At 29.5% G+C, this 27,130-nt stretch overlaps 1 protein-coding gene across 3 annotated transcripts; it reads right to left on the minus strand.

The window, feature by feature from the left end:
- Window positions 1–483: 483 nt before the first annotated feature.
- Window positions 484–6,691, minus strand: LOC111292081 (reticulon-like protein B8). 3 transcript variants are annotated; one of them, XM_022884276.2, is made up of 6 exons: window positions 6,557–6,691; window positions 4,299–4,539; window positions 4,040–4,220; window positions 3,768–3,909; window positions 3,356–3,425; window positions 484–963 (listed from the first exon to the last, which is right to left on the minus strand). In XM_022884276.2, exons 2-6 carry the CDS (start codon window positions 4,480–4,482, stop codon window positions 794–796), a joined length of 747 nt encoding a protein of 248 aa, XP_022740011.1. In that variant the 5' UTR covers window positions 4,483–4,539; window positions 6,557–6,691; the 3' UTR covers window positions 484–793. The 3 variants fall into 3 exon arrangements, with proteins under 3 accessions (XP_022740011.1, XP_089623054.1, XP_089623055.1); XM_089766928.1 differs by having other exon boundaries at window positions 6,445–6,566; XM_089766929.1 differs by lacking the exon at window positions 6,557–6,691 and adding an exon at window positions 6,419–6,552.
- Between the last annotated feature and the right edge of the window lie 20,439 nt (window positions 6,692–27,130).

Consider the following 27,130-nt stretch of genomic DNA (forward strand, 5'->3'; position numbering starts at 1 on the left):
ACAAATTCGCAACTTGTCTTAATCTTCATTTTTCATGTGCAAAATCTACACAATTTCTTACATGTTTCTCTTTATTATTAATTTAAAATCATTATTTGTCAATAAAATTCAAAAACCACCACATACCGTAAAATTTCTAGTAAAAAATTCATTGGTTCTAACTTATCCCTATCCTTCTTACCAATTTGTAATTTCTTTGCCAAGATGTTGACTTCAGAAGTTCTAATATTTGCTCGTTAAAAGACAGTAACATAAAAATATCAGGCAGAATTTGTTAGATATAAAGCCCGTATTAGGGCAATTGGGTGTAATCAACATGGAGAATCAGTGTTCGAAAATTTGTAGTTCCATTCGCTAACAAATTTTTAAGTTTTAACAAATGATTACTGAAAAGTAATTAGGATTTAATAATACTTGGATGCAAGGTGTGAACTTGGTACTCACATAATCCTAAGCATGTCCATTTACAAGTAGAGCAACGACTTCATAATAAATACATATGGTTATACTTATCATGCAGGATTTAAGTTGGTTGGTGTATCTGCCAATGCACCAGTCAAATTCCTATTCAACATCAAGTGCAACCAAAACCCAAATCACTCCTAAACCTAGCAGCAGAGCTTGGCAAGCCATTTACAAGATTCAACGTGGTATGTCACATGAATAACACACCATTTATTCAAGAATCCTATCACGATATATTCTATAAATGACAACTGCTTGATTGGATCCCCGGCTAAATTATGATATGCTGGAGAAAATCTGAAGATCTAATGGATGTGAACAAATGTACCTAATCATGCTTCTTGAGCTTGAATTTTCCCTTGGGGATCTTGCTCAAGACACCAGAATCCAGCTTTTTATAGTGATTTTGGAATTGGTCAAACACATTGTAAACAAAGCTATCAATTTGCTCATCATACTTCTCGTACAGGACTGGTAATGCATGGGCTGCAACAAAACCTGACAAGCACAATAAAACCTTCAGGATCAACAGCAATGCACATTTATCAAAAAGCTAAAGGTGTCTTTACAGCGCATCCTGGAAAACCTAAAGAATACCTCTGGTTTATTCCATAAGATGAAAAAAGATCAGCACTTGCAGAACCGTACATATTGGTCAAATGGACCATTGATTATCCACAATGTGAAGAGCATAAAATCATTTACATCATGATGCAAAATGAAAAATCAAAATCCCTGAAAACTTTAATTGTCAATTGCAGTACCCGACCAGATTGATCCAGCAAACCACAATTTCAATGATGTTATATGTCCAAATTAATTATGCTGGCTCAAGCGCAAAAACCATTATATGCTCCATTGGTTAATCAATTACAGGCCTCATTTTGCAAAAGCAATTCATAAAAAAATAATCCACACATTTTCCCATTCCAGAGAGAGGAAATTTTCATCATGTTCACCGAATTCTTTCCAAACTATCAATCCGAAACATCCAGTTGCCAATAGTGCCAAAGTTGGCACACATATCTATGTAGTCCACCATACGGTTAAAGAATCAGTCGAAGGAAGAAGGCAAAAATATTACTCCGTCCCAAATTAAATGTCCATTTTTTTCTTATTGGGATGTCCCAAAACTATATACTCTTTCCTTCATGAACACCTACAATTCTTGACTTCATTATAATCCACATTAATTTTAATATTTTATTTACATATATATTATAAACAATTGAACACCAATAATAGAATGACATTTTAATTTTCATATAAGAAATAGTAAAGTCAAAGCATTTTTCTAATAGAAACATTCAATTTAAGATGAAGTAATTTGTTGCTAAAATAAACATAGTTTAACCAGGGAACTTTCTCAAAATGTTAATTTAACCCATTGGACCTTTATTTGGCACAATCAAGACATGAAACCATTATTTTCATCCAACTTGTTAAGCTTGATGTGATAAAGTCCAATAATTGTTCAATGATACAAATGTATTTTATGTATACAAGTTGGCATCTAATGAGGCAATGAGAAAAGATGAAACGCTGACATGGAAAATTTTTGAGTTCAACATTTTTAACAGTTTTTTGAAAGGGGCTACTCATTATTTGAATTAAGAGCCCTATGCCAGCTGCTTTTTATTTCTCTTTTGCATTCCAACCCTTTTCTCATCCTTCCTTTTTCCTTTTTTTCCTTCCTCTCTTTTTTTTAACTTATCTTTTTTCTTACCCACGGTAGGAGTGGTATGATTGTTGATACCAGCAATCCAGGACTTGGCACTAGAATAGCCTTAAATGGCCAAATCCAATTACAGTGACACCAGATCAGGCACAGGCAGGATAGAGTCCAGCAAGATCAACCTAACAAGTGCTTACAAGTTTAATCCAGGCTAGTCAACATAGTACCAGCATGCCATTCGCAAAAGCAGCCTAGGCTAATCAGATCCAACCATTCCGGCACCAAATAAGCACCAACAGGCCATATTTGCACTGAACATATCAAACCTAAGCTGGTTGATGTCAGCAATCTTGCTGATCCACTACTAGAATATCTAGAAGATAAAAGAAAACAAGAGAAAGGAAGGGGAAAGATGAAAAAATTAATCTGGGTGGGGAACTTGTAACTCAAATATTTATTAGGCTCAATTGAAGAAACTAATAACATTTTGAACCATGTCAACACTTTCTTTTTCAAATTTCCAGATTAGATGCCAACGGATACACTTATCAGTATGTTTACATCACTTAATGTCTAAGGGGCTCAATTTGCATCAATTATCACAAGTTTGGCATATAATTAGATGGAATAACTTGATTAAACAAAAAAAATTTCAAGGCTACAATTCCCACTTTGAAAATGTTCACTCATTAATTACATTTTACAGTTTTAAATTTTATTAAACTAAAGAATAAATCTTGGAAATCTCAACTCTACTTAAGGGAAGAAATTTTCTTGCATTAGCGCTGCTTGCTAGTTGGAGGACAATGACTTAATTTTTGAGGCAATACTTATTTTAGGTGAAAATTTCGAATGGGATGATGAATGAAACCAAAAGAAAGGGCAAGTGATGGATCAATGCATGCAGCTAACAAGCACGATCATGTTCATGTTAACCAAGAAAAGTCAGCCAATGTTAAATGCAAATATATAATCAGTTTGTAGACAATGAGCACCAATAAATTAATTGGACCAACAAACCAAAGAAAGGAGTTTGTAAATCTTTCCCAACAGATCAACTTGATATCAACAACACAACAACTTATTGTCAGTTGTAACAATTTTAGGGTCCCTTCTGTCTTAACAATGCAAAACAACATATCATAGTATTACCATTTTTTTTTTTTGATGGAACTAACATGTTATTATGCAGAAAAAAATAACAAAATTTCTTACCAATGTACAAAACAGTCAAAAAGTTGCACCAACTTCCTATAACAGCAGCAACCCATAAGCTTACCGCAACCTGGAAAGTTTTTTATAATTAGTAAGTCACTCTAGCAAATCAAGAGTGACAGACAGAAGTTATTAGGAATGCAGATTCAATATAATGTTCTTCCTCCATATACTTTGATTGTAAGAAAAGTTGGCAATATTCATTAAAGCCGAAAACATTGCAATTATTTTCTGCCTTTTGGATCATCCGAGCTGAAACTTTTTCTGAAAATATTTTTTCATTTGATTTTCGAACTTTTTTCTCAGATTAAGTCTGTTAATTTTCAAGCATTAGTAATATGTTATTAAGGACCATTTATTGACAAATATATGCTGTGAAGGGAAGAATACTAGGAAAATCTCAAGAGCCTACCAGAAGAAATTGTTTCAAATTTCCTCCACATGCAACATCCTGCAGGAACTGTAAACCTCGGTTCACCTCAGCACCAAGTGACCTACCAATGCTGACAAATAATTCATCGGGCAGAACAAGGCGTGGCACTTTAGAAGGTGACCTATTGCCATGAAGTAATTTATTAAAAAAAAATTTAAATCCAATCAGCAGCATGCAAGGGTATCAAAGCTTTAAAGAACAACAAATAATAAAAATTAAAAACAGCATATAAGCAGGCCTCTTTGAGTTACCTGTTAAGTAAACCTGAGGCATTTGACCAAACAAACTGAGCAAGCATGCCAAGAACCACAGCAAAGCATAGAAGGGTCAGGAAATGGTAATTAAGCCATTCAAAGAGAACCCATATTGCTGTTGCACCAGCTAAAACACTGGCTGAGATCTTCTTGTTCCTCCATAATAAAACATCAGCAGCTGAACAATTTTACAGAAAAAACATTTATCAGAGCAAGTGTTTATAACAATTTCATGAAAAGTGTATAGGAATCCTACATTTTCCACCCCCCAAAATATGGTGTATAGGCCTCTGACGTCCAAAAAGCCGATTGAAGCTAGAAACAACTGAGTTTGATTTTTCTTCCTCAAAGAAAGACACAGATTTCTTCTTAGAAACACTATCAGCAACGGTCTCTACTAGATTGTTCAAAAAGTCCTCTGACGTTATTTTCTCAGGCATTGTTCTTGTGCTTTGAGAAAGTAGACAAATTATTCTCCAAGAATAAACTCAATGGCCCTGAAATCCCATCAATATAGTAACATCAAACAAATAATTGACACTCCTTCTTTAATAGTATATTTTGCAATATTTTTGGAAAAATAATTCGAACACTGAGGCTTGATAATTAAGCCCATTACCATTCACACACAAAAATTCCTTTTGCTTTAGCATCTCAGTAGACACAGAAACACTCAACTGAAATATGAGCAACAATTCCAAGTAACTTGAGTTTATCAGACAAATCCCATGAGATATCCACCTTAAGGTGTTTATAAGATCAAATCTTTTTTCACTACTCCAAGACATAGTAATTTTTTCTTTTTCTTTCCTTTGAAGCACAAATGCCACTTCTCATCCAGAGTTGAAAATTTTAATTGTCAAAAACTGCAACTACACCAATACTATAATAGGAAGATCCTTGGAACAGAAATAGCTTCAAGAAACCCAATTCTAGCACCTAGTTGGTCATTTTGCAAGAAAACCTATGGTCGCTAGTTGTTACAGATAATATCTAAGCAGACTTAGGCTCACTACATGTTGGTTGCAAAATTCTTATGCTTTTAATTTATTGGGCAAAAGCCAAAGCCAAAGCACTTGGTTGGTCATAACTCGCATCTCACATGAATTGCATAGCAAGAAGTCTCTCTCTGTTTTTTGATAAAAATCAAATCTACCATCCATTCCACTGCATCCTATTCTTTCCGTTTAAGATAATGCCTATGATAAACATGGTTTTTGAGTGTTCAATTAGCAATTGAAACCTATAAAAGTACACCATATAATACCCATACTGAATTAGACTTTAAATGTTTAGACTAGATAGAAAGCCAATTTTCAAGATGCAGCTTCCATTGACCACAAAGAAAGTTCCCATTCACCTTTGTCTTCTTAAAAAAATTAGGCATGAAAATCATTGATGTTTTAATTTCTCCAATTCCAACAAATTATTCAATTGTTTAATGATATCCCTTCTCTCAAATGCTTCTTTGTCATTAGTGTTTCACCTACACAGCATTTGGTCAAGACTTTGTTATTTTAGATGGCAATCTCCACAGAAATTCATATGTAAATGTTCTAAATTTCACCCAAATGCCCTTTATTAGAGTTGTTTTCACTTTGCATAATACAGACTCCTTACATAATCATATTGCAGCATCGCAAAATTTTAAATGACATGAAGTATGATCTCACCTTGAAACCTCTTATATATAAGATGAATGCCTTTCAAATGAAATAAACATATCTAAAAGGAAAGTGCGGAAATCCATCATTAAGCCAATTGCAGCATAGTGTGCAACCAGCGAGAATTAAGGTTTCACATCGTTATTGCTTTTGCTATTTAATAGTACTTTTTTCTTTATCCAAAAGGTTACTAAAAACCAAAAGCAAATGATGGAAATCAAAAACATGTATTCGTAATCGATTACCTTGTAACGTAGTCATTTTGTATAAAAGTCATGGATTTCTTATTAAAAAAGAAACTACATCATCAATCCTTCACTCTTTAAAAACATTATATTGACTTTTGTTTTGTCTAAAAACACCTTTTTTACTCTTTGATTCATAAACCAAAACGCAAATAGCAAAAGCAGCAACCAAATGGGTAGTTAAGCCTCCAAAGCCTTGTTCAAACTGATGCTTTAACATGGCATTTAACCTTTTAGAGGAATATTTGAAGTGTGTTTCGATACATGAGCTATACCCAAAAAACAAAAAGGAAAAGAAAGGAAATAGTAGAAGAAATAAAGCAAGCACAAAATTAGCATGCTCAAGTAAAGTTCAAGGAAGGGACAGAAGCCAAAGCAAGAACCAAGCAAACAAGATAAATCATGAACCAAACAAAATCAACAAGAAGAACTGTATAAAAAAATAAAAAAATTAAAAATATGCCAACCCGGAAATTAAGCGTAAGAACTTTACTAGGATCAAATATAAGAAAAAATAAGATGATCAATGGATTGAGATTCCTGCAGAAATAGCATCATTTGTGGAATAAAAATTGAAAAAAGGAAGAAGGCGAAAGAGCACAAACCAGAAAGAGAGCTCGATGATTTTTTTGAGGAGAGTTGGTGACAGTGACAGGCAGAAGAAAATGAATGGAGGGATCTGAAGGAAATGTGTTTCTATTATTGTTTTTGTGATGGGTTCGGGGAAATTATTAAAAAAATTGACAAAATTAAAAATTATTTAAAATTTTAATGTTATTAAATTTAAATATTAAAATTATATTATAGTGAATTGCCTCGGAGCCGTGCTCTGACTGGGCTTCACGGCTACTTGCTTATTCTATTACTAGTCTTTTGGTCGTTCACGTGGGAAATGAGAATAATTTTCACAATCTATTAATTACTAACTCAATATTATTATTTTTCCAAAAAAAAAAAAACCCTTTATATTATATATTAAAGTGATTTAACTTTCTTTAATTATTTTCATTGTGAGCATTGAATAAATATTATTAACAGTTTAACAGAATAATTAATGTCAATGTACATATTTGATTGATAGAAGGGGAAAGAAAATTAAATCAATAATGAATGAGGCTTAAAGTAAAAGTGTTAACAAATTTACCATAAAAAAATTCTAATTTACCATAACAAACTAAAAGTGTTCATGTTTAGATAGTGATTATTTTGGCTCCTTTTTTCAAATATTTTTAATATTTAATTTTTTTTTTGCAAGATCTTTTTTATTTCAATGGTTTATCATGAATGTATTTTTTTCTATTTCCTTTCTTTTATATATATTTAATGAATAATATTTTTTAAAATTTTAATTTTTGTTAGATTCACTTGATATTGAGAATTCATTATATGTTACACTATTTGACTTTTTTTTCACTTTTTATCTTTATTTACTTTTTTAATATTTAATAAATATTTTTAATAATTTACAAGTTTCTTTAATATCTACTCATTTGATATTATTATTTAAAATATATTTTTTTATTATTTTTTTAAATTTCATATTAAAAAAAAGTTAGTGGAGTTGTCTATGTTACATTTGAATTTAACTTTTTGGTTTTTTTTTTCTAAAATTAATTATATAAAATTTTTAATAAAAAACTCATTATTACTAATATCTATAGCAACTCAATTTTTTTCATTATTTAATTTTTTTTGCATTTTGTCTTTTTTTCTTTTTTAAATAAGATATTTTTTGAAAAAATAAACAAACGTGTACTCCAACTTTTATTCATTATTCAAGTCTTTTGGCATTTTGTCTTTTTCTCTTTTTTTTAAATAAGATATCTTTTGAAAAAAAATAGATAAACGTGTACACATGGTACCTTATTTCCTGTTTATTACCTTTATTTTTTAATTAATCAAATTCTTATTTAATATTTTAATTTAAAAAAATTAATATTTTAAACTGAATTGAAATGTCCATATCTTATCCTAATAAATTCCCTTTTCTCTTTTTTTTTTTGTTTTTTTATGTTTTTTTATTAAATTAATTTTATTTAAAAAAATTAGGTCAATGGAGATGTCTATGTAGTATTTTATTTGGTTCTTTTCTCTTTTACTTTTTTTTGTATTTTAATTAAATAAAACTTGTAATAAAATATGTCAATTGATAAAAATACCAAAACAATTCATATTTGATAGATTTCAATCCATCTTAATTCTATAAAGGACAAATTTTTTTTAAAATTAAAATCGAGTTGAGACGAGTTGAGTTTTTATTAACATGTTTAAAACGCTTTATTTTAACTCATTTTGGAGTATATATAAAAGTATATATTTTATTATTAATTTAATTTTATATTTATATATATGTATTATATTAATAAAGTTATTATTTGATATTTTAATTTAAAAAATTAATATTTTAGTATCAAATTTAAGAAATTGATATTTTAAAATTAATGGGATGTCCATGTGACACCTTTTAAGAACTTTTTTTTATTTTTTTATTATTTCTCTTTTTTTTTGTTCTTTTTCACTTTTTTACAATTTCTTTGATTTTATATTTTTTTATTTGATATATTTTGTGATAATAAAAGATTAATTCAGGTATTTACGTGCTACCCCTATTAGGTTTTTTTTCTCTTTCACTTTTTTTTGTATTTTTCATTAGAGAGATTTTGCTACAAAATATGCTGATTGATAGCAATTCAAAAACAATCTGTATCCGGTAAGTTTTGATCCATCCCAATCAATTAGAGTCAGTTTTTTTTAAATCAATGTTGATTTGAAATTGGTCGAGTTTCTTATGAAAAACGACATTGGAGCGAAAGTGTATTTAGGATGATTGATCCTAACTCATTTTAGAGTATATATAAAAATGTATTTTATTATTAATTTAATTTTGATTTATATATGTATTATATTAATAAAGTTATTATTTAATACTTCAATTTAAGAAATTAATATTTTAAACTCAATGGGAGTGTCCATTAGGGGTGAAAAAAAAAAACTAAAAACTGAATCGAAATTGTAGTGTTTAGTTTGGTTCAAATTGGTTTTTTCCTTGTTCGATTCAAATTGGTTTTTTCCTTATTTGGTTCAGATCTAGGTCAAATATTAAATGTATATATTAAGTTTGGATTGGATTTCAGATCAAAATGTGACAAATTGAAAAAAAAAACTCGAACTGAACCAAATTATATATTTTATTAGTTTTTCTATATTTTTTAAATTTTTATAAAATAAAATAATTATTTATATATAAATATATTTAAATATATTAAAAGTCCTATTACATTATATATATAATAAAATAAAATGTAAAAACTGATGAACCAAACTGATAAAATTCAGTTTAGATCAAATCAGTTTCAAAATAAGGTCAGTTTGGATTCGATCAGATTTTAAAAATTTATAATATTCTGCATTATTTGAAAATCAAACTAAATTCAATCCGATCCAAACCGTTATCACCCTTTGTGCCTATGTGGTAACCTCTATAAACCTTTCTTTTTAATTTGCCCTTTTTTATTTTTTTTTTAATTTTAATTTTAATTTTTATTAATAAATTTTGTTGGAATATTAGATCAATTAAGGTATCCACATATCATCTATATGTAGTTTTTTTACTTTTTGCTTTTTGTTTCTTTTTTAATTAGGTAAATTTTGTAAAAAATAAATGATAAATAGGGATAGTAAAACAAAAAAATTTTAACCCACGACAACACCCAAATATCCATCAAATGAAATTTAACTATCAATCAATTAATAATCTTACCTATATAGCTGTAAAAAAAAGGGACATAAAAGGGATTTTATTGTTTATTGAGGTTATTTGGTTGAAAAAGATAAGAGAAGGTTTAGAAAGACAAAAGATAAGGTTGAAAAAAAATAAAATAGTAGACTCAAGCACCCACCGCACTACAAAAGCCCAAACACCACCCTCTACCTATAGCCACCAACACTATTAGCCACCATCACTGCACTCACCACCATCATCAGTCACCCAAAAAAATTGCAACCACCATCACCCCACTACCAACCGCCACCCTTCACCACCAAAACCATTAACCACCAAACCTAAAATCACTACCATTTATTCAATCTAGCTGGTAGATACCCCATTAGTCCGGGGTTAATTTATATTTTAAAATTAGGCTTTGAATTTTTTAATTTATTTTTTGGTAATTTGAGTGAGAGTATTGTATTTAGTTTAGAGTTATTATTATTAGAAAAAACAACAAAAAAGGGGGAAAGAATTGTTTTGCTAAAACTTAAAAAGGTTTTAATTCTAATTGGGTTATTGAATTAAAAATGTTTTAATTGAAAAAGGACTGTAAAAAAGAATTGGTTTGAGAGATGGATTTTGATTAAAAATTTAAGGTTAAAGTTGATTCGAAGATTCAAACCAAGAAAACTCATTTTTTTATTGTAATTGGAATTAGAGGCGTATAAAAAAACCCCATTAAGATCAATTAGAGACAATCAAGAATCAAAAGAAAAATAGTACAAATAAAGTAGAAAAATTAAGAATTTTTTATAATCTTTTCTAGTGTTTGGGGTTTAGATATTTAGGATTTTCTTTTGGGAGTTTTATGTTAGGAAAAGGAGTTGACAAGAAACATAATTATAAAAGCCCACACGCTTTGGAATCAAACGTGACTCAATCTCTGGTATTTTACTTTTTACTTATCTTTTTCTTAAGTTCTAGTTATCTTTGTATTTTATTATAATTGTCTATTTATTTATTTGTTTGTTTGTTTATTTTATTTATTTGACTATTTATGTCTAATTTTTAGGAAAAATTAGAAAGTATTTACAAATAAATAAATAAATAAATAAAACAAAATAAAACTTTAATCAATTTTTTTAGAATTATTAACAATTATCTAAGGATGAAAATATTAGAAATTTCAAATGGTAAATTTCTTAAGAAATCTCTAGGTGAGAAATTTCTCTAAATTTGATCCAAATAGTGAAATAATTTAGATGAAATTTCAATAAAAATAATTGTATTTTTTTCAAACAAAAATATAAAAATATAAAAATAAAACTTAAAAATTTGGGTGAAAATATTTGACAATTATCCAATGATGAAATATTAAAAATAATCACAAATGGTTGAATTTTCATAAAATTTCTAAGTGAAAGGTTTTTTCTAAATTCAACACAAATGGTAGAAGAATTTAAATGAGACTTCAAAAAATAATTGTCATATTATTTTCTTTCTAAGAATTAAAAAACAAACAAGAGTTTAGATTCTAAATTTAACCAAAATAGTGAAAAATTTAAAAGTAGAAATAAAAATAAAAAATAAATTTTGAGGAAAAATTCTTCGTAATCACAAATAGATGATTATCTAAGATATTTTTAGATGAGAAAATATTTCTAATTTTGGCCCAAATGGTGGAAGAATTATATATATTTTCAATAAATCAAAATTTTAACAAAAAATAAATTTGATTAAGCTTTCCAATGATGAAGTCTCCTCAAGAAAATAAATAAAATTCTTGAATACTCTTAAAGTGAGGAAGTATGTTTTTAAGAATGCTACTGGATTGATAAAGAAATCTTAAAAATTATTTTTAATATTAAATTTAAAAGCATTAGAATCAAGACCTTAAGATAATTTAAAATAAAATGGTATCATTCTTTGGATGAGCATGTGGGGGTGCTATAACCTTCCTTATATGTAACCAAACTCTTGAACTTTATTTTGATTAGTAAACCAAAACTTATTCTTTAAGGACCCTTAATCAAGCTTAGAAGCCCCTTAAAAGGATATATTCATTAGGTGACCAATCACACCTAAATAAAAAGATTGATGATGACTCATTAGGTTGTGTCCAGCTATGATTTATTGATTTATATGTTATGATAGTTTGGCGACTCCACTAGGGATACTAAGAATCAGGCCATTAATTAATTTTGAATTATCCTAATTTTTTGTTTGCTTGATCTTGAATTATTGATTATTTGTTTTTTATTCTTTGACTTGGCTTGTGAAAATTGCAGATAAAGATATATGTATTCTTTCACGCACTATCACATGCATGTACATCACATAAGCTCTATACCCGAGCTATGCCCTCCTTATGAATGGGTAAAATACCTACGTTCTCGTGAGATGATAATCTCCATAATGGCTAGTGAAATACTCCCACTTTAATTGAATCATTTCTGTTTGTAGCCTATGACAGGCGAGAATTGAAGTATCTTACTAGTTTTATAATGGAAAATGATGTGAGAACAATTTGGGAACCTTTAGATTTAACCCAAATCACATGTAGTAAAACATATGAAGCCAACCTTAGGTTAAAGCCATATCTACCCATCATTAGAATGTAACCCTAGTTAGGATATATGAGTGAACTTTTTAAGCTTTATTTTATCTCTTATTTATTGTTAAGTTGTTGTATATTGTATTTTAATCTAGCATCACTAACATATGTATTCATCCATGCATCATAATGTGACATGTCAATACATGCATTCATGTATGTTGATGCATTCATTCATTTATGCATATAGGATTCTTAAAAAAAGGTTAGATTAGTAACATGAGCATCTTAATTATAGTACATAAAGTTTAAAGATAGCTCGACTGTCTAAAAATCTTGCTCAAACAACCCACCATCAATATAATACTAAAGTTCGAGCTAGACAAATGGAACAAAAAAATGTAAATCATTTGAAAAAAATTAGAAAAGGCCCAAGAAAAACTTGAGAGGGAGTTTAGTAAAATTTTAGAAGTCTTAAATAAGTTGAACAAAAGGAAAGCCATAGAAGAAAATGCTAGCCAATAGGACCATCTATCACAAAATATCGTTGACCTTCTATCCCCTTTTGGTTATAGGCTGTATCAATCCCAATCCACATAAAATACATCACCATAATAATTCACATTACCTGTAAGGTATATGTACCCCAAAATGCCAATAGCTTTAAATCTAGAGCATTACTAAAGTTATGTAAATCTTATCTTTACTAAACAAGCAATAAAACCAATCCAGGTCCCTAATATAGATGATTCAAAAGAAAAAATGAAATTAAAAGAAAAAGTGGTCAAGTCGCTAAGGGACTTAATAGCTGACAGAAAGATGAATATGCTTGAAGAAAGGTTACGAGTAATGGAAGCAATTGGTTTTTATGGTTTTATAAATGCTGCTGGGCTCTATTTCATTTCAGATATTATTATTCCTTCAAAGTTCAAAGTACTAAAGTTTAAAAAATATGATAGTACAAAGTGTCCAATTACCCACATTATCGTGTACTATCAAAAAATGACTGCCTCTGTTAATAATGAAAAGCTATTAATACACATACTTCAAGACAACCTTATTGGTTTTACTGTTATATGATATGTCTAGTTGGATAAGACCCGTATTCACTCTTGAAATGAGATGACCTGTGACTTCATCAGTTAGTATTGGCATATAATAGATCTAGCTCATGATCATCTTTACAAAATATGAAAAAGATGGTGACTAAATTATTTAAGGAGTATGCCCAAATGTGAAGGGCCATAACTACTCCAGTTCAGTCACCTTTGATTGAGAAAAAAACTATGATGCTATTTGTAAGTACATTAAAATTTTTTTACTATGAAAAGATGATAAGGAATGCAGCGAAAAACTTCATTGATATGGTGATCTCAAGAGAAATTATTGAAAATGCTATCAAAAGTGGTAAGTTTAAGGAAGAAGAAACACTAATACAAAGAAATGAAAGATGCCTAGAAAGAAAAAATTGAAACCCAAGCTATGAATTTTTATGGGCAACAATTTAGAAGCTATGCTCCATATCCATTACCTATTTATCATGCTTATTACCCCTCAGTTAATGGTATTGTGCAAGCTCCTTATGAACCTGTTCCATAACCAAATTATCCACCAACCTATCAACCAACCTTTCAAATACCTACATATGGGTTAGTCATATCACTACATCAACTTTAAGGCCTAATAACCAAGCAAGTGGTTTAAGAAGATCTTAAAATAACCAAGAGTTGACCCATATTAATTCTATTCTCAAGATTTACATTAGATATTTTTAAAATTACTCAAAAATGACTTGGTATCTCTAGTTATTCTAGAACCATTGAAGCCACCATATCCAAAATGGTGTAATGCTATTGTCACATACGATTACCATAATGAAAACTTGGGTCATTCTATTAAAACTTGCCTTACTTTCAAACACAAGGTGTAAAATTTAATTAAAAAAGGCTTGCTAAGCTTCAACATATTAGGGGGGTTGGATGTCAATAAAAACTCATTCACTTAATCACACAGAGGCATAATTTTAAGAAAGATAAGGATGTTAAGGCTGGTTAAAAGTTGCTTGCAATTTTGAGATTTTTTTCAAAGTAATATTAGGATTTTTTTATACAATAAGATTTCATTTTTTATCATTTTAATAAAAGGTAAGTATGATGCATTTTATTACATTTTCTCTTTCATCTCAGCCATTATTCCGTGCTTTTTTTTTCCTTTTCATCTCTTTTTATTCCCATTCTCAAAATTCAAATGATGAATGTTTAAATAATGATAATAATAATTTTGAAATTTAATTTTGAAAACTCATTTATATTGATCTGTGAAAACTATTTGAACAAAAAAGTAAGCTGCTAGTAGATATAAAATAGATATATTATGAAGATATGCAATCTTTTATAATGATCCATAAGTTTGTCTTTGTTCAATAAATGATCTTAAAAAAAAAGTATTCATGTTTGAGATGAAAAATAGTTATCTTTTCTTTACCATTAATAAAACCATCCATTGCTATCCATTTTGATCATATTATAATTTTTTTCTAAAAGAACCCTAACCAAAGATCACCTTCCATACTAGGGGGATAAATTTTGAGAGAAACCTATTTGAAAAAGAAAAAAAGGCAAAAAAGATAGAGTGTCCAAAAAGAAAAGAAAAAAAAACCCTTACAAAAAAAAATACCACAAATGATTAAGGATAAAGTAATAAGAATCCTTTTGTAAGGAATAAGATGAATGAAAAAAGAAAGAAAAAGTGATAAAATGGTGTGGAATGGGACAAAGTGCTAAGTTGCATCAAATGATGAGTAATGATCCCTTGGTTTAAACTTTAAACATATGTTTTGAGCCTATTTTATCTATTTCTTTCATAACCTCTTACCATAGCCTATATTATAACCCTTAAAAGTGCATTTTGATCATATGTGAATGCTCAAATTGAATAATCATATGTTGGGCTAAGGCATGCTTATGATGAAACAATGGAATCATGATTTGTTTTCATGTTTTAGAGACTGATGTATGGGATATATCGATAATAAAAAGTAAAACAAGAATGAAAAATGAAAAAGTGAAAAATGAAAAAGTAGAAAAAAATGGAAAAATGAAGTGAAAAAAATAAGAAATGTGAAAAAAAATTAAAAATGAAAGAAAAGAAAGACTTAGATTGAAAACCCAAAAGGTCAATTTGGGTAGAAAATATCTAAGCTGAGAGTTAGATAGGTAGTTCAACATATGAAAGATCAATGTCACTTGAAGATCTTCCAAAGCTAAGGCAAAGTTGGATAAGCTCAAAATGATTTTGAAAGACAATAGAATGAGTTTTTGAAAAAAAAAATTCTAGATTAATGTTAAAAATTGTCTGAATATTCATTATTTGGACATTATTATACCATTCAATACCATTCAATACCATTCCTAATGATATACCTCGAATTTATTCCTTTGCCCATTTATTTTTTACTAGACTCATTCTTGTATTGATTACCTTTTTCTCAATTCACCTTGTACTAATTACCTTTCTCTCAATTCACCTTGTACTCTTTTACTTTCGCATTCCCAAAATAAATCGAAAAAATATATGATTGCATTATATTTGTCAAGAATTAAAATGATAATGAATGAATGAATGATAATATTTAAAAAAGATTCATGCATTCTTTTGAAAAGAAATCTAGGGGGTAAAAAAATGAAAAGATAGAAGAAACCTTAGAAGATGATTTGAAAAGACACATGGGATGATCAAGTGATGAATATAGTAATGGATTGGTAGACATAACCTATGAGTTGTGATCAAATGATGGAAATAATGTGGATTAATGGACGAAATTTATTTTGAAATTGTTAGTGCTGAAAAGCCTATGAGTTGTGATCAAATTATAGAAATAATGTGGTTCAATTGACAGAATTTGTTTTGAAATTGTTAGAGTTAAGATGCTAAAAAAGAAATATGAGATGGTAGAGTCTTGAGAACCATATTAGCACAATTAATTAGAATTTCATGATATTAATGTTAGTGACATCCGTATTACATTTATTGCATTTGCATTATTGTTTGAATAATACATGTATATAATTTGGTGAATATTTGAATCTTGGCTGGCCATGCATTTGCATCATGTAGTGAACATTTGAATTATGGTTTAGAGTATGGCATCTGCATTATTGTGAGAATCTAGACCGTTGCATTCGCATCATTAAGAAAACATTTACATCATTATCATGACATTCTTTATATACAAAATTTTGTCTTTGATGAAAGATTAAAAATTTTCATGACAATAAATTTTGAACTTTTTGAGAAAAGCCTTTTAAGATAAAGTTAGGAATCCTCAAATGGAAAAATGTTTTATAATGAAAACATTTAGAATTTTAAAGTTGTGAAGCCTTTTAAAAGAGCATTTTTAAAGTTAAAAGTAATAAGAATCTTTAAGGAATTTTAAATAAGAATCCTTAAGAAGTTTTAAATGAGAATCTTTGTTTGAGTTTTAAATGAGAATTTTTAAGGAGTTTTGAATGAGAATCTTTAAGAAGTTTGAAATGAAAATCTTTGAGTTTTAAGTGAGAATTTTTTAGTTTTAAATAAGGATCTTTGAATTTAGACGTGAAACTCTAAAATTTATCGAATGCAAATCTTTGAACTTGAATGAGAAGCTTTGAAATTTTGGATGTAAACCCCTAAATTTTTTTAATGAGAACCTTTGAATTTAAATGTGAAACTTTAAAATTTATCAAATGTGAATCTTTGAACTCGAATGAGAAGCTTTGAAATTTTGGATGACATCCTGAAGTTTTTTAAATGAGAAATATGGGATGTGAAACACTAAAATTTTTAAATTAGAATCTTTAAAATCTTGGAAGTGAATCCTTAAAATTTTTCAAATAAAAATCTTTAACTTTTGGTGTGAATCTCTAGATTTTTAGAATGTAAATCTTTAAATGTTGGAGGTAAGCCTAGAATTTTCATGCAAATTTGAGTTCTTACAAATCTCTAAATTAAATGTTGGATGTGAGTCTCTCAAATGCGAATAGGAATTCTTGCGAATATTTGAATCTTACGAACTTGAAAATTCTTGTGAATCTAAGTTCTTGCGAATCTAAAATTTTAAGAATCAAATTCTTGAGAAATTAAAATATTACGAATTTAAATTCTTACAAATATGAAATTCTTACGAATCTTTAATCTTTTCGAATATGAAAATTCTTACAGAACTAAAAATTCTTTGTAATTTTTGCGATTGTTGAATAACTTGCAAATCTTTGAATCTTAGGAATCTTTGTAAATATTGGATCTTTATGAATCTTTACAATTGCTAAACTTTGAAATTCTTTGCGAATATTAGAATCTTTGTGGATCTTTGACTTTGTGAATCTTTACAATTATGAAATTTTGAAATTTTGCAAATCTTGAAATCTTTGCGAAACTTATAATCTTTGCGAATCTTGGAACCGTTGCAAATCTTGAAATCTTTTGCGAATCTTAAAATTTTTTGCAAACCTTTGAATCTTTTACAAATCTTGAATCTTATGAATCTTTAAATCCTTGCAAATCTTTGATTTTCTTGCGAAATTTTGATTTTAATTGTAAATCTTTGAATTTTTTAGAGAACCTTGAATGTTTTGCAAGTCTTTAAATTAAAATTGAGAATATTTGAATTTAATTGCAAACCTTTGAAATTCAAGTTGGGAATCCTTGAATTTCAATTGAAAATTTTGAATAATTATTGTAGACAAAAATCTCTAGATTTTTTTTTATCAAATTCGGATATAATAGGTGTCTATATCTCTGCACAATTCATGTTTCAGAAAAAATGCACAAAGATGGGTAGCTATAGGCATCAAATTTAGTCTGGGGTCAATTTATATTTTAAGATTAGGTTTTGAAAATTGTTATTTATTTTTGATAATTTTAGTGAGAGTATTGTATTTAGTTTAGAGTTATTATTATTTTAAAAAATCAAAAAAAGGAGAAAAAATTATTTTGCTGAAATTTGAAGAAGGTTTAATTCTAATTGGGTTGTTAAATTGAAAGTGTTTTAATTAAAAAAAAGACTATAATAGGGAATTAGTTTGAGAGATGGATTTGGATGAAAAATCCAAGGTTAAAGCTGATTAGGAGATTCAAACTAAAAAACTCATTTTACTATTATAATTGGGATTACAGACCTATAAAAAGACCTCATTACGATCAATTAGAGACAATAAAAAATCAATCAAAAAAAATCAAGAGAGAAAAAGTAAAAATAAAGCTAAAAAAATTGAGAGTTTTTTTATAGTCTTTTTTAGTGTTTTGGGTTTAGATAATTAGAATTTTCTTTTAGAAGTTCTGTGTTAGGGAAAGGAATTGAGAAAAAATACAAATAAAAAAGCTTATATGCTCTGGAATCAATTGTGACTCAATCCTTGGAATTAACTTTTTCCTTGTCTTTTTCTTAAGTTCTGGTCATCTTTGTATTTTATCATGATTGTTTATTTATTTATTTATTTGTTTATTTTATTTATTTGTCTATTTATGTCTAATTTTTTTAAAAAATTAGAAAGTATTTGCATAAAATAAAAAATAAAAATAAAACATTAATAAATTTTTTTAGAATAATTAATAATTATCCAATAATAAGAATCTTAGAAATTTCAAATGATAAATTTCTTAAGAAATATCTTGGTAAGAAATTTCTCTAAATTTGATCGAAATTGTGGAATGATTTAGACAAAATTTTAATAAAAATAATTGTATTTTTTTCAAATAAAAAAATTAAAAATATAAAAATAAAACTTAAAATTTTGGGTGAAAAATATTTGATAATTATCTAATGATAAAATCTTAAGAAAATTCACAAATGGTTGAATATTCTTAAGATTTCTAGGTAAAAAGTTTTTTTTTAATTCAATCAAAATAGTGAAAGAATTTAAATGAGACTTAAAAAAATTAATTGTCATATTATTTTTTTTCTAAGGATTACGAAACTAACAAGAGTTTATATTCTAAATTTAACTTAAATGATGGAAAATTTAGAAATAAAAATAAAAATAAAAAATAAATTTCGAGGATGAAATTCTTAGTAATCACTAATGAATGATTATTTAAAATATTTCAAGGTAAGAAAATATTTCTAATTTTATCTTAAATGGTGGAAGAATTAGATATATTTTCAATAAAACAAAAATTTAACAAAAAATAAATTGATTAACCTTTCCATTGAAGGAATCTCTTTAAGAAAACAAATTGAATTCTTGAATACTCTTGAGGTGAGAAAGTATAGTTTTAATAATTCTATCAGATTGATGAGGAAATCTTGAGAATTATTTTTAATATTAAATTTAAGACCATTCGAATCAAGACCTTAGGATAATTTAAAATAAAATGGTACTGTCATTTAGATAGGCATGTAGGGGGTGCTATAACCTTGTATATATGTAACCAAACTCCTGAACCCTATTCTAATTAGTAGATCAAAACTTATTCTTTAGAGACCCTTAATCAAGCTTAAAAGCTACTGAAAAGAATAAATTCATTAGGTGTCCCATCACACTTAGATAAAAAAATTAGTGGTGACTCCTTAGGTTGTATCTAGCTATAGATTTACAGATCTATATGTTATGATAGTTTAGCAACTCCACTGGGGATACTGAGAGTTAGGCAATTAATTAGTTTTGAATTATCCTAATTTTTTGTTTACTTGATCTTGAATTATTAATCATTTGTTTTTTATTCTTTAAGTTAGGTTGTGAAAATTACGAAAAAAGATATATGTATTCTTTCACATACTATCACATGAGCTTTATACCTGAGTTCTGTCCTCCTTAGGAGGAAGTAAAGTACCTATGCTCGAGGGAGATGATAATCTCCATAATGGCTAGCGAAATACTCCCACTAGAATTGAATCATTTCCATTTGTAGCCTATGATAGGCAAGGATTTGAGTGTCTTAATAGTCTGTGATGGACAATGATGTGAGAACAATTTGAGAACCTTTAGATTTAACCCAAAGCACATGTAGTAAAACTTAAGAAGCCAACCTTAGGTTAGGTCATATCTGCCCATCATTAGAATGTAACCCTAGTTAGGACATATGAGTGAATCTTTTAAGTTTTGTTTTATCTCTTATTTATTATTAAGTTGTTGTATATTGTATTTTAATCTAGCATCACTAACATATGTATTCATCCATGCATCATAATGTGACATATCAATACATGAATTCATACATTGTTTATGCATTCATTGATTCATGCATATAGGATTTTTAAAAAAGGTTAGATTAGTAACATGAGCATCTTAATTGTGGTACATAAGGTTCAAGGATAGCTTAATCGTCCAAGAATCTTACTTAAACAACCTACCATCAATATAATACTAGAACTTAAGCCAGAAAAATGGAACAAAAAAATATAAATAATCTAGAAAAAATCTAAGCAAAACTTGAGGGGGAGTTGAGTAAAATTTTAAAAGCCCTAAATAAGTTGAACAAATGGAAGGCCGTAGAAGAAAATGCTAGCCACTAGGACCATCCATCATAAAATGTGGCTGACCTTTTATACCTTTTTGGTTATGGACCATATCAAGGATTGTCTACACAAGATGCACCACCATAACAGTTTATATACCCTGGAATGCTATCAGCTTCAAATCCATAGCATTACTAGAGTTATGTAAATCCTTTCTTTACTGATAAGGCAGTAAAACCAATCTAGGTCCATGATTTGGATGATCTAAAAGAAAATGAAAAATTAAAAACAAAAGTGGTCAGATCACTAAAGTACTCAATAGCTGATAAGAAGATGCATATGCTTGAAGAAAGGTTGCAAATAGTGGAAAGAATTGGTTTTTATGGTTCAATGGATGTTGCTAGGTTTTGTTTAGTCTTAGATGTTGTTATTCCTTCAAAGTTCCAAAAATATGATGGTACAAAGTATCCAATGATCCACATTACGATGTACTGTTGAAAAATGATGTCTATGCTAATAATGCAAAGCTACCATTATACGTATTTCAGGATAACCTTATTAGTTTTGCTCTTAGATGGTATATCTAGCTAATAGGACCCGTATTCACTCTTGGAGTGAGATGGCTCATGACTTTATCAATCAATACTGACATATAATATATCTAGCTTTTGATCGTCTTTCCTTGTAGAATTGAAGAAGAAGGTGGCTGAATCATTTAAGAAATATGCCTAGAGGTGGAAAGACATAGCTACTTAAGTTTAGCCACTTTTGATTGAGAAAGAGACTACGGTGCTATTTGTAAGTACATTAAAATCTCTTGACTACGAAAAGATGATAAGGAATGCAATAAAAAACTTCATTGATATAGTGATCTTAAGAGAAATTATTGAAAATGCCTTTAAAAGTGACAAGCTTAAGGAAAAAGAGACCACTAGTACAAAGAAAAAAAAGATGCCTAGAAAAGAAACCAAAGCCCAACTGTGAATTTTGATGGCTAACAATTCAGAAGTTATGCTCCATATCCACCACCTTTTCATCTTCCTAAGTGGGACAAATTTTCTAGTTATTAATAATTTTTGTTTGAGAGCAAATTGTTAATATATATATATATAATATGATTATAAATTAATAAATTACTTTTAATTCACTTGTTTTTATTTTTATTTTTTGAAATCTCAAATGTTATCAAAAATCAAAATTAAAAATATACTATAACTCAAAGAAAATGTTACTTTAAATAATTTAATTAAACAATTAACAAAATCTAGGTAATTTAACTAAATTTAATTTTAAAAGTCAACAACTTAAACATAAAATATTTAAATTTAAATAGTCCAACTATTAAATCCAAATGACCAAGGAAAGAATATTCAAATTCAAAATAATTTAAATGCAAAAATAAGTTGACCTCAAAATGAGATAAACCCAAAAATGATTTGAATTTTTGACCCGATCCACTAATCCAATTGCCATATCTAATTATGAGGAAATAATATTATGAATTTGTCTTTAGTCTTGTTAGAAATGTCAACATGGCGGATATAAGGTAGAGAGTGAATTCTTTGTCGTCAACCCTGTCTTTTTTAATCGTCCCTATCCTTACTGCCAATAAAAAAGTTTTTCACAATCTTGTTCACAATGATGTAAACAATATAGAGAATCATCGCTCCCTACCATTTTTTTCTAAGAAAATTGAAGACAAATATTAAATTTATTAAATTAAACTTATTTTATTATTGCATTATTATATAACTTGAAAGCAAAATTTTGTCATTTAACATTTGAATAAATCTTTTATAATATAAAAATATATTTATTATACATAAATATAAATATATATATGCGTATAATATATATATATATATATATAAAGGACAAGGCAAGACAAGGATATATTGTTGGTCTCCATCCTTTTACCCAATGAGAATTATAGCTCCCATTCTTAAAAAAATTTCTCTGAACCCATTGAGATATTCTTTATTAGATTCAGGTGAAATTGTTATCTCTAAATATGATCCATTAGTAGCAAGTATGTATTGTGATTTGAAATGTACATAAACCTCATAAATATGTACATTTAACAAGAAAGCTATATGCAATGAATTTAACTTATATATAAATTAGTTAAACTTGTATGCATGTGTCACTACCTACACACAAGTCCTAGCCTAAATGGGTCATATGACACTGTTTGTATGAGTTAGAACGAGCAAAAGACCTGAAGAGATAGAGACTGTGGGCCTAAAGACATATACGAGACTCAAGTGTGTAGGTCAAGGCCAAAGCCAAGGTGTAGAAGTACGCCAAAGATTAGTACCCTAGTGTCGAGTATAAAAGTTACACAATGAAAAGTTCTAGAATGCCCCAAAAGAGTGATGTGGGCTAACAGGTGCAGAAAACTTTAGAATAGCCTAAGATAGGTCAAGTGTACGGGTACAAAAGGTTCTAAAAGGGTTAGATGCAAATACTGTAACCAAACATTATAGCACCTAAATGGAAAAAATTATGGAAAGCCTTAGCTATGGGTAAAGTAGTGCCTAGACAAAGAAGGTTTTGGAAGCCTTTAGGCACAGGCACTCAACAGGAGTGCCTGGACCTTTCCAAACTTAATGTTCATAAAAAAGCCTAGAACTAGCTGGATTCTAAAAAGGGCCTAATTGCCTAGCTTAAGTATAAGGTTTTAGATCTATCTAGAAAGCATATAACAGCCACACACTTAGACTCTTAAGGACCACATGTGTTAGGGGGCTCAAGTATAAATAAGGAAACCCTTCCCCTCATTTGTACATAAGACATAAACTTGGAGTCATAGTTGGAGACTTAAACTTTGACATTAAAACATTGATAGGGAACATACTGACAGTCAAAAAGAGCAATTATACATTCAACAAGTAAATAAAATAACCTTACCTTAACTCTTTCTTTTTTAGCTTTCTCTCAAACTCTTAGGAAGCCAGTTAAGTTCACAACATAAGTGTTAAGCATAGTGGCTAGAAAAAGGATGACTTGACATACTAGACAGTAGTTCTTACCTGAGGTTGCTTAGTTGTTGGGCTTAAGCTTCCTACCCATGACAATTGATATCAAAGTAGGTTCCAACAATAGTTAGGATCAAAGCTTTGGTTCTAACTAAAGTTGGTACCATTTCAAATTGTACGAGCAGCTTCATTTGCTAATGTGTCAATGTGTCGCATGTGCTATGGTTTGCAATGGGTTTGTGTGGTGTAGGCATTGTTGGTTGTGGGTGTTAAGAGTAGAGCATAAGGTCACTTGAGTTTTAGTCAGAAAGTTGTGGGAAGTATTTAAATTAAGCATTCATGATTTGTGGTGTGCATGCTAAAGAATAGCCAATAAATCTTAGGTTCAGTGCACGAATGATGTGCAAAAGAGTCACTCAAACATGAGTAAGAATAGAAAGGCCAATTCGAAGGATATGTTGTCATCCATGGATTCTTGCTTGACAAGGTGCAAGTTGGCCATAAGAGAGTTAAGGAACCAATTTGAAGATAGTGAATATCGCATCCAAGAACTAGACTTTACCTAAAATAAGCTCAAAGAAAAAGTGTATAATGCCTTAAATATAGAGATAAAAGTGCTAACACAACATAACGAGACTCTAGAGGCTTAAGTGGTAGCCTTGCATAAGGAACTAGAGCAACTTAGGTGGGAGTTTGATGTGTTTTGAGCTACCATAGTTATGAACGTAGGTTTGGGACCTATGATGAAATGCCCAAACCAAAGCCATTCATAAGAGTTGCTCTACCAAAGATGTGGGCAACTTTATGTGGGGCATAGAATAATATTTTCAAGTGGTAGAAAGCTAAGGTAAGCACCACTACCATGTATTTAACTGATGTGGCCCTATTGTGGTAACATCGAATGTGTGATGGCATATAACAATGTGAGTTTCTAATCATCACATGGGGTCAATTTTTGAAGGAAATAACATGACATTTTAAGCTAAAATATGTGGAAGAAGAAGCTCAAGAGAAATTTTATCAGCTCACTTAAAAGAGAAGAATGTGAGATTATTATCGAGAGTTCTCAAAACTGTTACTTATAATTCCCAACATGGACAAGCGAGAAGCTTTGTTTTACTTCTTGAATGGTTTAAAACCATGGATAAGAGCCGAGTTGAAAAGGCATAGGGTACAAGATTTAGTCAGGCTATTGTGATTGCTAAATCGCTAGTTAAGTTGAAGCGCACTAAGTTTTTTGAGCTTAGGAACAAAGGTATAAATGAGGGAGACAAGAGTAACAACTTCTCATCAAAAGATGAGGTTAAAGAAAAACCTTAACATCATTAGGGAAGGACCGACGATTTGGCCAAGAACAAAGGTAAGGAGGTCATATCTTTTAATTGCTTTTTGTGCTTAGGATGACAGGACCACATAAAGCTAGGGAATGCCTACAGCAAAAGAAGCTCATAGCAATTATGAGGATTTAGAAAAAGTCCAATGCCAAGAGTCATGATAACGGTTAGTAGCATGAGGAGCCCAATAGAGTGTTAAAGCTTAGTGCTACCCGATTATGCCTAAAGATAAGGACCTTTTAGGTAATGGATAAGGGCAATGAGAGTGTGGTCGTAGAGAGCCACCAGTAAAGCCCAAAGGAAAGCTAGTTTGTCATAAAAAAAAGTAATGGCCTGTGTGAAGTGAGCATTGCATGCTCCGTAATTGTATGCGCTGTACACCCCAAAAGGCTTAAGGAGTGTGGGGAAAGGGTAATGGCCACATGGTGCAGAAGAGAGGATAATAACACATCATAAGCTAAGGCACTACACACTTTGATAAATTGGTTTTGTAAAAAGCATTGACATTGCGACAAGAGTAAGGGATAATTACAAAGGTGTGTTGAGAACCATTGGGACAAAAATGGAACATCAATCTAGTGTGCATGTGGTGAAGGATCGGTATTCTCTTTGCAACGAAGTCATTGTTAGAATAAGTAAGAAAGAATGTCATGATTTGCACACAAGTCCTAGCCCAAGTGGATCATGTGACATTGCTTATTTGAGTTACTGTAGGTAAAAGACTTGAAGGGATTGAGATCGTGGCCCTAAAGGCACATATGAGACCTATGTGTGTGAGTCACGACCAAGGTCAAAGTGCGAGAGTATGCCTACGATAAGCAGCTTGGTGCCAAGTATAAAAGCTATATAGTAGAAGGTTCTAAAACAACTTAGAAGAGTGGTGCGTACATACAGGCATAGAATACTCTAGAACAGTTTAGAGTAGACCAGGTGCACAAGCACAGAAAGTTTTAGAAAGGCCAAGCACGGCCAATTTGGCCAAACATTGTAATGCCAAGATGGGAAAAATTTTGAAAGGTCCTAGTTGAGGCAAAGAAGGTTCTGAAAGCCTATAAACGCGGGCACCATGCAGAAGTGCTTGGACCTTTCCAAACCCAGTGCTTATAAGGGAGCTTAGAACAATTAGATTCTAGAAAGGACCTAATGACCTAGCTTGAAAGCAAATAACAACCATACACTTGAACTCTTAAAGACTACATGTGTTAGGGAGCTCAAGTATAGATAAGGGAGCCCTTCCCCTCATTTATACATGACATAGACTTAGAGCATAGTTGGAGACTTAGACTTAGACATAGATTGAGACATTTATAAGGAACACATTGAAAGTCAAAAATAACAATTATACATTCATCAAGTAAATAGAATAACATTGCCTTAACTTTTTCCTTCTTCGTTTTCTCCCAAATTCCTAGGAAACCAATTGAGTTCACTGCACGGTGCTAAGCACTGTGTTTGGAAAAAGCTGACTTAGGCATATTGAATGATAGTTCTTTTCTGAGACCACAAGGTTACTAGGCTTAAACTCCAAGCCTGTGACACATGCACACGCTTCGATCAATATGATCTTGATCACTACTATTTCACTTTCTAACGTTAATGATTTTGTATATAATTTAACTCTTTCATCAATCATTCTCTACAACTTTAATGAAGATGTCAACTATATACTTCAATCCATTCAAGTGACTTTAATTGCTCAAGTACTTAAAAAGAAATTATAAATCATTTGTGAAAGAATCATATTTGATTCTTCAATTGTTGACTTTATTGAAGAATGTCTCATTACTTGAAACTCATAAGATTAGCTATTTTTGGATGTAGATAAATATTTTCAATTTTCAGTCAAGAAGTTTTCTTTTAGATGTTAATTCTAGTGATTCAAATAAGGCAATGATGAAAATTTCTAGTCAAGATGAAGAGGTTAATCTCATTCCTTCTTTCTTCATTTTGATTTTTATTTTGAAGCATTTGTAATTTTAGTAGTTTACAAGTTTTCTCATTGATGGTTTTAGTAACTCTTTTAGCTTAAGGTCCATTTGAATGGGCAATGAGATTGATTTCAATGACATTGAAAATAGTAATGAAAGTTACTGTAACTATGATTGAAAAAAAATTATTGTAGTTGTGATTAAAAAAGAAATTCATAGAGAAATTTATGCTGAATAGA

The sequence above is a fragment of the Durio zibethinus genome, chromosome 10 (assembly GCF_047325235.1).
Source record: "Durio zibethinus cultivar Kanyao isolate XHJ-2024 chromosome 10, ASM4732523v1, whole genome shotgun sequence".
Taxonomy (NCBI): domain Eukaryota; kingdom Viridiplantae; phylum Streptophyta; class Magnoliopsida; order Malvales; family Malvaceae; genus Durio; species Durio zibethinus.